General features: G+C 36.3%; 1 protein-coding gene across 2 annotated transcripts in view; it reads right to left on the bottom strand.

Annotated features, from left to right (window-relative positions):
- Positions 1-14,100, bottom strand: part of spop (speckle type BTB/POZ protein) — a 125,990-nt gene that overhangs the window by 32,366 nt on the left and 79,524 nt on the right. For both annotated transcript variants that reach the window (XM_048560920.2, XM_048560921.2), the window contains 3 exons: positions 12,801-12,922; positions 5,752-5,903; positions 1,901-2,028 (listed from right to left, as the gene is read on the bottom strand). In XM_048560920.2, coding sequence (XP_048416877.1) covers positions 1,901-2,028; positions 5,752-5,903; positions 12,801-12,922 — 402 coding nt within the window. The remainder of the gene's footprint in view (positions 1-1,900; positions 2,029-5,751; positions 5,904-12,800; positions 12,923-14,100) is intronic.

The following is a 14,100-nucleotide window of genomic DNA, read 5'->3' as shown; positions in this document are numbered from 1 at the left end:
GCATGTAATTGGGACTGGCAAGTTTGATTTATAAAGTATACTAGGCTCTTAATTTCCTTCTCAGTTTGTGCCACAACTGCAAATTAGTTACTTCAGATAGCATTTTGTGAAAATCAAGGCATGGTTCTGCTGCAATGGTCACAATACTTTCTGAAATGCTGAGATATAGCCCAGATATAGCTTATACCATCTAAAGTGATTTGATTTTACCAAACACTTTACATAATGAGCATTAGTTTATTTTTAGTCAGTGTAGACAAGCGTATGCTGCCTAATATCTAAACTCAGTGGTTAATTGATGCCAATGTTGCTGAATCAGTCAATATTCCATTGTGTACATCATCATTTAGATTTATCCACACACTGGGGAACATTAAAAATTTTCAATAACCATACAGCAAAACTCACGTTATCCAGTACTTAATCCAGAAAACTCCTCCAAACAGAATCTTCAAGTACATTTAGCAAGTGATTTCTGCTCTGTTGCCAGATTACAAAATGCAGTACTCCTGATCACAGCCACTTAAAGCCACATAAGTATTAAAACTATATAGGCAGTGTTTAACACTTACAGGTGATGCTCAAATCCTTACAAGGGCTTTATCACTCAAAATTAAGGACCAAATCAAAACAATTTAATTCCTTACTGGAACACTGCATTGACACAAACAGCTTGTCACAATGTCGAAATGTTTGTTGGAATATTTTAAGCACAAATAATGTTTCAAAATTTGTTCATTGCATTTGTTTAAAAATAGCCAAGTGACTATATAAAATCACAATGTCAGTCTTAGAATGGCTAAGAAGAACGATCTAAAAAATCAGTGCTTTGAATAGCTGAGTTATTAACCACTGGGTTAACTGGCATTTTCATTTTACCAACACCACCTGGCCATGGTCTATACTGGATAACAAAGTTTACAGTAATTTAAGATCCCAAATACAAGAAATGCACCATACCATAATCATCTTGAAACAGTTCTAAGAGATAGATATAGATATTGTTTGGAATCGGAGGGATCAACACCAACAACCTGTACTGAAACAGTGCCTTCCATGTAGTAAATCATCCCAAGAAGTTTTACAGATTAGTAAACATCAGTCACCAAACCTCAAGGAGAAATTAGGATAAATGACCAAAAGCTTGGTCATAGTAAGATGTATGAAATGGCTTAAAAAGATGAAATAAAATGAGAGGTGGGCAGGTTCAAGGAAAACATTCCAGCATTTAGTGCTTCGGCAAGTCCAGTCACCAGCACTGGATTATCAAAATCAGTAAATGTTTAAAAAGGCCAGAACTTGGGGAAGGGCTGGAGGAGATTAGGGAGAAGGACTGGCAAGGCTATTAATACAGGTAAAAAGCTTAAAATTGGAGGTATTGTTTAACAAGGCACCAATGTAGATAGCTCAGCAAGCGCAGGGGTGATGGGGCTTGGTAAGAGTTAGGACCACCTCAAGATCAGCTATTTCAACAATCAAAATTTACAAAAAGGCAAGAACTAACTTAGAAGAGAGTGGCCTACAGTAGAGATCTAACAATAACAAAATCAATTAAATCAAGAAGAAATAAAAAAACACAAGTGTCAATCATTCTTTACCATGAGTGACCAGACAGGATGTGAAAATATAAGTTCTCAACTTTGATAAATTACATTTACCATCATTGATCGCAAAATAATCTGTACAATGTATTATTTATAATGCATTATTAATCTCTCAACAACAGCACATGGTTATCAGTCTATTACTTCATAAGATTAATTCATTTATTAATTTTGTGGGATGTGAGCATTGCTGGCCCGTATTTATTGCCAGTCCCTGATAAATTGTTTGTTGTTTCTAAAAGGCAGTAACAATTTTAAGGTTTCCCAAGTCATAAGCACATTTGTTAAGAACTTACTTCACAGAACAGTGTGAGTTTGTCATCAGGAAGGAGTCCATTGGCTTCATCTAGTAGAAAATCTCTTCTAATAAATTTCTTGAAACCCCAGTCTTTTCCTTGTACAAACCGATAAGCACGCTGGCTCTCTGTAATACAAAATAGATCCATTCTTAGGTTAAATTGTGATTCTGTAAAGTAGATCAATCCTAGAAAGCGACTGCCAACCTTTTATTGTTTTCATCTTTTATTAATTTCAAACTGCTTCAGCCACCTGAATACTATTATATACCCGTGCATGGTCACACTATACAAGATATTATACATGTGAATGCCAGATTATGGTAAAATGGGCTGACTCAATAGAATTCAGCTGATTGCATTCTGTAGGTGATAAAATTCAAAAATATGGCATTTAGGAATAGGTATTTTTAAATCAGAACTTCTTGTGCCTCTGAACACGTCTACAAAACTGCTAGTCTGCTACACACTTTACAGAAAAAAAAGTAAAATCCATCATAAACACTTTCATTTCTCAACAAAAAGCAATGCAAATATATGACACGAAAGGTCACTTTTTTTTAAAATGTCAAGTATATTAGAATTCTGCTACGTGAATTGAAATATCCTAACTTCTTAAAAACAAACCCTTAACTAGTTAATGAGATTATAAGTCTGAAACAGAGTTTATGAACTAAAGTATGAAAATTAAATGGGAAAGTAGCCCTGTTAATTGAATAATTATATGTTTATGATAATCAAAACAACCATTTCACAGATCAGACTGCACTGACTTCAGCTGGAGCTTAATGACAAACCATGGGTTTGCTTATTTATGCAAATTTTTAAAATGAAATTAATATTAATAAGATCAGAGACACACCATTAGTTAACACTATGGCCTCACTTCTGAAAGCTGATTTCAAGTTCAGCTCTAAGTGATAACCACTTTTCAGAGTGACTTTTTTAAATTTTTAATTCACTCATGAGATATGGGAGTCATTGTCCAGGTCAACACTCATTACCTATCTTCAACTGTCCAGAGGGTTATTTGGAGACAACCACTTTCTGTGGATCTGGAGTCACATGTAGGCCAGATAGGGCAAGGACAACAGTTTTCTTCTCTAAAAGGACATTAGTGAACTGGATACATTTTGTAGACAATGGATCCATGATCTTCATTAGACGCTTAATTTACCGATTTAAAATTCCACTGTCTGCCATAGTCAGAATCAAAACTGGGTCTCCAAAACAGTCAATGGGTCTCTAGATTAAGAATCTAGACCATAATAACACTCAGCTATTGCCTCTTCCTCATAATGTGATCGGATATGAAATAAATCAAAGCGGTCGTAATCTATTGTCTAAACATACGAACTCAATGCAAAATTGCTATTGCTTTGCTGTTAAGCGTTGAGATAGAACATGGCCAATTTAGAATACGAACACATTAAGATTTAATGAGTTGCTCCGTTCAAAATGAAAACAGACAAAAGTTTATACCAAAGCTGAGAATGCTTGACCCATGCCATACAGTAAAAATCAAAATTTCATTTTCCAATTCTAATCACAAATGTTAATGCCAAAATTTAAGTTTCTTATACATTGTGCAAAGATCAAGAATATCCATGAAGGAGGAAGAAGAGCAATGGAAGTCTGTGTTAAATAAAAAAGAAAGATCACAACTCGCTGTGCAAGACTGCACTTCTTTGAAAGAAATAAGGCTAAGCCACAACACCTCAACAAGCACTTAAAACTGTTTTATGGGGTATACACAAAGTCCATGCAAATCTTGTGCAGCATACCGAACAGAGGCTACTTTATTCAGGACAAATAGTTAGTGAAGAAACTATGATTAAGTTGCAATAATGAGGTGATAAATGAAACTTGTTGAATGCTTCAACAGCATACAACTAAATAATGATATTGTACATAGAAATAAAATCACTAATGATTACTGTTTTAAAATCATCTAAAAACTGAAATGACAACTTGTTCCATCAAATAAACATGATTAAATAAAACAAAAGAAATTTAAAATAGGTCCTTCAGCTTCTAAGAGGGGAAAAGGCAAATTAACATTTTGTATTAAGAATTGTTATTTGTTCTCTACCTAATATGCTAGTCTGTCTTTTTTTCAGATAGATATATCTATCTTAGTCCTAGCATTTTCTTTTTAAAGATTCAAGCTGTGTGGCTTTTAAACTATCAATCGCAAACTGTTCAATCGTGCAATTTATTCAAACACTGATTACCGCGAAGATAAATCATCCCGGCGTTTAGATTTACAGAACTTAAATCTTGCTGAAATGAAACATATGCCATTAAAGCTTTTCATTTCACACTCAATCAGGACAAATGCAGGAATGCTAAATTTCAAAAGATCACAAAAATTTACACCACAGGAAAATACGTGCTTTTGTCCCTTTTGTAATGCAAATCATTACGATCACTTGAAATATGGCACTTTGTGCACGTCCTATGAGTATGAGATGAAAAGCTTCAGCAACATGTCTCTCTTATCAGTAATAAAACCATCTTGCAGAAATGAAGTAAGACAGAGCGAACCTTGTGCGCTCTTAGCTCATCGCCTGGGAGCAATCAGATCCTTGGTTTAGCCATTCTATTGTATTTTTAAAATATATATTTTCAGTTATTCAAATGCATACTTTCCTCTTTCAATTTTAAGTGAGCCAAATTTCCACCTCTTCAGTGTCGATGCGTAGTTCTGAAAATAATTTTTACCTTGGTCTAAATGAGATTAGTAAAATGCATGCAAGCATATGCAATAAAGAACAAAAATGCTACATTTCTTCAGTGCTTGGTTTTTAATCTCTAAAAGATGAGAATGCCCTTCTTTAATCTTCACAGAACCAAGAATGGTTGAGGTAATAGCCCTCACTTTCTGCTGCCTACTGCATTTAGGAAACCAACTTTGCATTGATGTGTTATCCATTTCATGAAGAATATACAACTAGATATGGCCAGTAGGAGTTGTGGAGCATGCAGCTACCACGCTGAAAAGGCAGCTCAAATTAGAAGCCCAGTCAGTCAAACAGTAGTGGGTTCTTGCCAACAATTATGAGACTATAATACTCTGCTGCCAACAGCAGGATCATTATGCACCCAGTAATCTCTTCTAATTACTGATTCTTAAGGTAAGATCCCTCAAGAATATAAACTTTATCTTGAGCCATACTTCTTGGCTGGGCAATTTTTGACACCACTAGAGTGAGGGCTAATGGAATATTGCGTTTTTCTTGCCTTTTTATTGCAGTTGTGGGAACCACTATATTTTTTTAAATATTCAGGCCTTAACTAAAACCATTTTAACTTGGACATAAATGGACTTTCTGAAATTTTACATTCACAGAAATAAAAGCACATCCAATGACAATTGTTTTCTTGTATTTTTAGTAGTGCAGAGGTTGGAATCGTACTTTTCTGCACAATGTAATTATATTGATATGAAAACAATCCTTCCATGAGAAGTTTATTCAAGGAATAAAACCTGAGCAGACTAAGTGAACTCCAAACAAATGCCACTTTTATAAAGTTATCCATTAGTCTGCAAATTGTAAAATTGAGGAGAGGTGTTAAAATATGGGTTTTGACAAGCCTACTTTACTTCACCAAGGACTCCGGCCTCAAGTGAAAGATAATCTGTACAACTCCACACTTTCAGTATATAGCTGACAGCGGCAAGGGGCGGGGGGGGGGTTTCAAAAAGGGATTGAGATCAGGGGAAAAGTAGTCAAGAAAAGGGAAGCATTGGTCATAAATAATTGCTCTTTTACACCAATTTGCACAACTGAATAGTGCTGCATTGAAAAGCTGTGCCTGTATCTGAAGCATACTGTCACTTCACTTACCCATTGCCTTAGTTTCTTCACCTTTTGCGTTCAGAATGGAGAATTTAAATTTTGCTCTGACTTCACTTTTTGGACAGCTGACTAGCAGCAGGTAGAGTGATAGGTAATCTTTACTTTCCTCATCTAAACCCTTAGGGTTCACTCGGAGGCACCTTAAATATATATAAAAATGAAATATGTTAAAAATAAAATGAATGAATTACATACAGGCTGAAAAAATTAAGAGCATTTTAGATGCAGAATTGGGCTGTCTCAGTTTTTCTCCCTCTTTGTAACTTTCCTCCTCTTACCAAAACTGTTGCTAGTTACTATATATGCAGCAAAGTTCACTTGTAAAAAGGATGGTCTCTACCTATATTATGTTCAATAATGCTAATGCTCAAGAGTTGCTGTGCTGTTCTTCAGGGCATAATTTCCATTTTTTTAACTACACTTCCCAAAGCATTTTATGCAGCAACTGCTCCCAGCACTGCTTCAAAAGTAAGACAAGCCTACAAATGTCATATTTAAAGTTTATTTAAATATACACAATGCCTCTAGTTCCTTCTCTCATCTTGTAATTGACAGCGTTTCACAAATGAATTTTCCATACTTACCATTCTCTCGCCACCCTCCCGACTCTACACTCCACACCAACATCATTTGAAATTAGATTAGATTAGATTCCCTACAGTGTGGAAACAGGCGCTTCGGCCCAACAAGTCCACACCGCCCCTTGAAATATCCCACCCAGACCCAGACCCATACCCCTATAAACCCACACACTCCTGAACACTACAGGCAATTTAGCATGGCCAATCCACCCAACCTGCACATCTTTGGGCTGTGGGAGGAAATCAGAGCACCTGGAGGCAACACACGCAGACACAGGGAGATTGTGCAAACTCCACACAGACAGTTGCCCGAGGCTGGAATCAAACCCAGGTCCCTGGTGCTGTGAGGCTGCAGTGCTAACCACTGAGCCACCGTGCCGCCCCATGTGGGAATATTTCATGAATATGGATGAGGCAAGCTGTTTTTCAAGTCAGTTGAACTGAAAGGGGAGACAATTCTTCTTTTGCCCCTTTAACTCCAAATCTTAATGCCAATCATTTTGTGTCTATTACTCATTTCACCACGTCCTCAAACCTAGTCTAATTCTTCAATCACAAAATAGATTACATTGCTGTTAAATATTTGTATGCTATTACAGTCAAGTTAAAAAACTTAATGAGTGAAGTCAAAGAAAAAGAAACTTGCTTGCCAAATTCAAAACTAAAATTAAAAAAAATTAGTAAACATTTCAATGCCATGAAAACAAAATTGCTCACTCGTCCCATAATATAGTCACTTGAATTGGCACATAGTACAAGCAACACTAAAATTCATATGAAACAAAGGATACTCCTTTAAACGTAAAAGACAGGTTTGAAAAACAACTAAAATTGAAATATTCACCAGTCTACAATATGTAAGAACTATACAGCTTTGACTTCTATAGAACACTTAAAATGTTGACATGTTGCACAGAATACCTGTAAATACTTGTCGATTATGGAGTCTTGGTACATTTGAACCAAGTTATATTTAAATTAAATTGGATTTTGAAGACAATTTAATGATGGGTGACTTGTTACAACATAATTTGTTTCTTTCAATTAGTTAAGGGTCCATTTCAAAACTTCTTATAGCTCTTTCAGAATCTTTGACTATTTGAAGTTTAAAGGCGCATTTATAAGTGTTTTAAAAGTGAAAGATCATGCCTAAAGGAATTCAATGGCTGAAGATGATCTTGGCTGAGATATCATGGTACTGTTCAAGCAAAAACAAGTTTATCATCTTCAAATCTATACCTGTCAAAAATGTACCTGCCCCTCAAATGTATCAATTTTTCCTAATTCAAGCAGCACCTATCAGTGACAGATCAACCTCACTACTTGAAGCTCAGCAGACTAAGAGCTAGGTCTGTGCACTTTCATTCATGATTATTGAGTGTTCTGCATAGAGCATATATTACTAATGGTTGTTGACTGGAACGCAATAAAAGCTTGCAGTGCAGTGGTCAGCGTCCCTATCTTTGAGTCAGGAGCAGGAGTTCAAGTCCAATCTGCACAAGAGGTGTGTCATAACATCTCTAAGCAGGTTGATGAAGAAATTCCTAAGTTTGGCTCAGAAACTGATCAAAGCACCATCATATAGTTTGGGCTGCAAGACTAAGTCTTGTAATTCACAGTTTGGAGCGCAGTAGATCCATTCATTTCATTTAGAAGAAAACATTCCATATTTTAAACTGGAGAGAGAGGAAGAGATGAACTTCAGTTGCTGGAATCTGAAATAAACAGAATTTCACTGCAGGCCATTTAGCATTTAGAAAGAGAAAAGATGCATTGTTTCAGCTTCCAGGTCTCGAAAGGTTGGAACCCAAAACATTGACAAACTTTGTCCTTTCCAAATGCTAATACACATCCCACCTATTCCCAATGTTCATTTTCTTCCTTTTATTTTCTACTCAGTCCATTCTCAATATAGAGAGTGGAGAAGAGGGAAGAGAAAGTACAATCATTTTCAATCTAGGGAGATCGGAGTGAAGCCAACAGTCTCTTTTCCAATAAACCATTACAAATTACTTTCACATAACAACTGTATTCAATCATTCTGCAGCTGTTTCTATATTTTAGGATTGGCTTTGATACTGCTCGGACAGTTCACGAAAACATACGTACCTCAACATAATCAGAAATTCATGAGCAAGAGTACTTTTAACATCAATAATTTTGGATTCATGCTTTCCTGCTTGCTAGATTTAAATTTCAACAGCCTCCCCCAAGACCCAGATTTGCTGTGAACTCCAGTCATACCAAAACAGTTCCCTGTATTATTACATCTAAGTCAGAAGTTTAAAAATTTTAGCTCGGTTGTGGTGGGGGCAGAGGAAGAGGAAAGGGGAAGAGGAGGAGAAAGAAAGAAAGAGAAACGACAGGGGTAAGTGAATTAGTTCCATTCCTCTAAAAAGTAAAATTACTTTTTTCTGTGAATACATTTCACATTTGCTTATGTTGTTGAAAACCACCAGTAAACTGAATGTACAGCCAACGTGCTGTACTTGTGTATAGTACTTAGAGATGCCCCAACATGAGTCACAGTAACTCTCTTTAGCTCACTGTGCTAAATACTTCAGGAATTTGCAACTAATATTTTACAGAAATTGACAGAAACAAAAAAGTTAAATTAAAAATAGGTGTGTCTGATTTTATAAAGTGCATTCAATAGTAACACTTTTCAATGTGAATATTTAAATATCAGAATTTTTTTACTCCTATAAACAAAGGTTGCTTTCTTAGTTCATTCACAAGACAAGACAAGGGTGTTGCTGACTAGGCCGTCCTTAACTGGCCAGTGGGCAGTTTAAGAGTCATCTACATTGTTAAGGGTCTGGAGTCAGACGTAGGCCAGACTAGTTAAGGATGGCAGGTTCCTTCCTTAAAAGTATGAGTGAACCAGATGGGATTTTTTTTCCATGGTTATCATTAGACTCTAAATTCCAGCGTTTTATTGAATTTAAGCCACGGTTCCCAGAACATTACCTGGGTCTCGATTACCAGTCCAGTGATGATATCAAAGCCGTTATGTCCACAAATAAATTAAATGACGTTATTCATCATTTTAACTTCTAAAGCAGTGCGCTGGTGGTAACACTGATGGCATAGGTTCAACGATAAACATCAATAATATCAGTTTTATGTGTTTACTCATCTTGTTATGCAAGCTACTTTCTGAGAAGCATATCTCCAATTAAACCACTAAGATAGTTTAAATTTATTAAACAGAATCAACAGTTGCTAACATTAAAAAAGGCTTGAATCTTCGGATCTGGGTCAGAATTCCATTTCCCAACCCAGATCAGGAAAAAAAATTGTCCACAGTTATTCTCATGTCCAATTTCAAACCAGCACAAATTTGGACCCCAAGACAAAAATATATTTCTAAAATTATGCTGATAATACAATACAAATCATCGCAGCATTACTTATTTTACGTATGAAAAAATGAAAAGCTAAGTAATCATAATCTACCATATATTCCTGGATATAAACAGCACATAGTTAAGATAGGGGAATAAATGTTTGTGACTGTACATTTCAAAATTGTCTAATGTGCATAAAATAAAATATACTGTGGTAGGGATTTAAAATTTATCAGTTTTGACTTTACAGTTTGAGATTTAAAAAATTAGAACATGAATTAAATACAAGGACTATTCCTCCTCTCAACACCCAAAAATGAAAATTATTTTTTAAAGGAAGAAAGTAAACAGTACAGGGTGCATATTTAAAAATTTGTTCATGGGATGGGTGCATCACTGGGTTGACCAGCAATAAGTGCCCATCCCTAAATGAACAGAGGACAAAGGACAGTTACAAGTCTGGAGTGACATGTAGACCAAACGAGATAAAGATGGTAGATTTTCTTCCTAAAAAATTAGGTAAGCCAGATTTTTTATTACAACAATCGAACTGTTATTAGTGGTTTTTGGCTAAACTTTCGTTGAATTCAAATTTCACCATCTGCCATAATAGGATTTGAAGCCATGTCACTAGCACTTTGGCCAGTCATTCAAGATTATTAGTCAAGTGACATTACGTCACCTCTTCCCCCACAGATCAAACAAACCTCTTTGCTTCCAAATGGCTTAGAGTTTATTCGATTAGGAATATGGAAGTAGAGCCTTGTGCTGTAGGACCCAATATTAACTTCTGGTCAGCAAGCGTTCAGCTGAAACCTTCGAAGGAAGGTCTGTAAGACTTTGCCATAGCTTCTGCTGATATCAGCATTATGGCCCAATTCTTCAACAGCCAGTTACATTAACAGTACGTAAAAATACAGTCAGCAAGCAGATGTCAAGCACAACACCAAGCTGAGTGGGCTGGGAGAGCCTGCCCTAAATACAGCATAACAACGTCACTTACCTCTTGGATCTGGCCCTTCGTGTCTCCTTTCATAAATAAAAATACTAGAGTTGAGTTTCCTTTGTAAATTTTAAAAACCCTCAACCACGTACGCCATAGAAGATCACTGGTTAAAATAGATCTAAGCTACATTGACAATTTGAAACCGGAAGATCAACCGCAGTTATCCTATCCTAATTATTACCTAACATTGTTTAGGAAGAGCGCACGAGAGACAGTACATGTGTTACATATAATACTGGATTTCGATCAAGTTGGAGAATGCACCATAGAGCCTGAATCTATCAAGGTACATTACCTTCACAGAGAAAACAAAAAGTATTAAAAAGTACATTTGGTTTCTTTTAATAACTGCATCTTTCTCGTCCTTCCTTAAAACAGGAAAAGGTACTTGGGTGAACCATGTGTTGAATAAAGGTGGATTAATGGCATATTGCAAGCAGACTGCTCATTGAAAGCAAATTGTTGAGGCACAGCAGAATATGCTTTAACAGTACTTGAATCTGGTCTCACTGGGCTTGGCGCCTACATTGGCAACCCGAAAATATGTCTTCTCTCTTAACATGAATGTCACTTAACCAGAGTACAATTTTTTTTTTAAAAGTTCTGTTTTGGAAAGGACTGTCCCTTGCACCAAGGCATTACCCTTAGAAACCAAAAATAAAAACTGCAAAGACTTTGCCTAAGGTTTCTAACCATACACTTAGTTTACCGCTAAATTTCAAATTTATAGTCAATGTATGACTACAGCATTCACAGCACTTTTTTGAAGAACAGGAAATAATTCCCTAATTAATGATCAGAATGAATTACCACATTTCACACCTATAGCAAAGGCACAATCCTGCATCTAAGTTTTGAACAAAACATACTCAAAACTACATTAGCTGAAACAAGTATTTTCGACATTGTCGCTCTGGAAACAGCAACCATAAATATTACACTGTTCCAAAACATACTGCGGTATTCACTTCCCAAAGTCAAGTTAATCGTTCCCTTCATTCCCAATCCAACTATTTATTTTACCTTGCAACTAAATTATATCTAATCTTTGGCCAGGTTTGAAGCACACATATATCAACAACCACTGCAAGCTTTAAAATGACTCCAAAAAACTGTCAGAAAAATTCGATGCTTACGAAGGTGCTTAAACTTATGAAATTTTTAGTAGTTTGTATAATTCAGGTGGAGAGACATCTACTCTATTTATGCTATGGTCTAGACGGAAAACAAAGTCCTCTAGCTTCCTCTTAGTGAAGAGCAGAAGGTAAGAAAGCAATGAAATAAACATTAAAATCTTTTGCAGGGGGAAAAAAAATTAAAGAACAAGTCACAACAAAACCCGTTCTTTCGAAAGGACAAGAAGGGGAATTGTATAGAAAACTAAGTAACAGTTATTCTTAATGTTAGCCTTTTGATCATGATCGAGAGTTTGCATCAGTTCTTCGTGGGACTGCTTAATTTATTTCAATTAAACCTAAATATCACCCAGTCTGTGGAAAACAACTAGAAAAATGAAAATACTTGAACTTCCTTTCAACATTGGAAGGGTACATAATTATTCAGCATCTACTATACAAAATGTATAATGAATATAACAACAAAATGCTGGCTGACAAGTGCTAAGAAGTGAAATAGCAAGCTGGGAGCTGAAAAATTTACTTACTGACAGGCCACGGAGAAAAATAATCTAATATTAAGCACTGAGCCAATTTGCTGGGTTTTAAATTTCTAAAAATAGGTGACTGATCTCAATCTCACCTGTAGCTCAAATGCACTCTTCCAATTTAAATGGTCACATGGTACCACTAGGTTGTCATGGGAGGATTGTATGCAAGCTTCAGGGGGAATTCTGAAATTTGGATTATGCCCTGTACCTGATCATTACATGGAAATTTCAGAAATAGGTGCCATAGCTTCCACAGCCTTGGAAAGGAACTTCTGGTTCATGAACAATATAATGATTAGGTCAAATCCATCAAACCACAGTACAAATTCATTTTGTTACATGCCTCATTAAACTTTGATCATCCTGCCTTTCCAAAAAGTGCATTAGCAAATCCCCATAAATGGGGATGTTATCATAACGAGTTCCACACTCACCACTTTAATTTATCATTTGCTCCAGATGAGAAAGTCGAACTCTTGATAACTTCTCCCATTTCTTCTCTACAGAAACTGAAGTTGTTGATAGTCCACATGTAAGAGAACTTCACTACTTTTATCTAGAAAAAAGGAAAAAATAAAGCCTTGAATATTGTAAAAACAACTGATGGCACAACTGCAAAGAACAACAGATCCATACTCTATTCAACGAATGCATGAGAGCTGAGAACTGGGAGGGTACTGGAGTCCAATAAGAAATGTTTCCAAATGGCCGCTCAGCTGAGTAAATCCAAATCCTGTCCTTAAAATTCACTGAATAACATATCAATTGGCATCAAATATAGATAATAAAGAATGTGACCACCACCCAGCTGTTTTTATTAGAAAGTTCAAGTTCTTGTATCCCATGCCATCAATTATACTGTGAAATCTATTACAGACGGCTTCAGAGAATATCTAATTTGTGGAGTTAAGAATAGGAAGTGATCAAACAGAAATAAAATTCTTGAGACTTAAGACGGTAGGGGTTGAGAAAGCATTTCAACTGCTGGAGGAATTTAGAGCATGGGATCAGTTTCAGACTCAGGGATTGACCATTTTAGGACTAGTTGTCACCTTGAAATCAAACAGATACGCCTATGACGGGTAAACTAATGAGGGGACAGTCAACTGTATTGTTCCTTCTTGTTAACTGTAGCAGGCCCAATTCAGCAAATATGTCAGTCACGGTTCAGTCAAGCCAGTCGGTAGAGGTGGACATTAATACTCCCTAACTAGAGTCCATTCTATGCCTTCACTGTCCTTACGGGATTTGCTAAGTTCTATCCAATATAAGATAGTACTGAATCATCAGCTGATGCCAATGTCAACAGCAAGTCGCCCTTTCCACAAGATAAAGGAGCAGAAATAGGCCATTCAGCCATTGAGTCCACTCTGCCAAACAGATCACAGCTGATTTGATAATCCTTAACTCCACTTTCCACCTTTTCTCCATCGCTCAGGATTCACTAACTTATTAAAAATCTCTCTCGGCCTCGAATAAACACATCATAGCCTCTACAGACCTTTCCAGCAAAGGATTCTAAAGATCCACAATCCTAAGAAGTTCCTCATCACCTTCAACTTAAATGGGTTTTATCTGTATTTCACAGGATATCATATATCATGGTATGCTGAGGCAAATGTAGAGGATGACACCCAATTGGATACATGCCACTTTGCTATTACCTACGGTGGGTCTATTCTGTAAAGCGATGAAGAGAGGCTGAACAGGCTCAGGCTGTTTTCTTGAGAGCAC

Source organism: Stegostoma tigrinum, chromosome 31 (genome assembly GCF_030684315.1).
Source record: "Stegostoma tigrinum isolate sSteTig4 chromosome 31, sSteTig4.hap1, whole genome shotgun sequence".
Taxonomy (NCBI): Eukaryota; Metazoa; Chordata; class Chondrichthyes; order Orectolobiformes; family Stegostomatidae; genus Stegostoma; species Stegostoma tigrinum.
The sequence above is the reverse complement of the archived record's forward strand: the minus strand, read 5'-3'. Positions and strand labels throughout refer to the sequence as shown.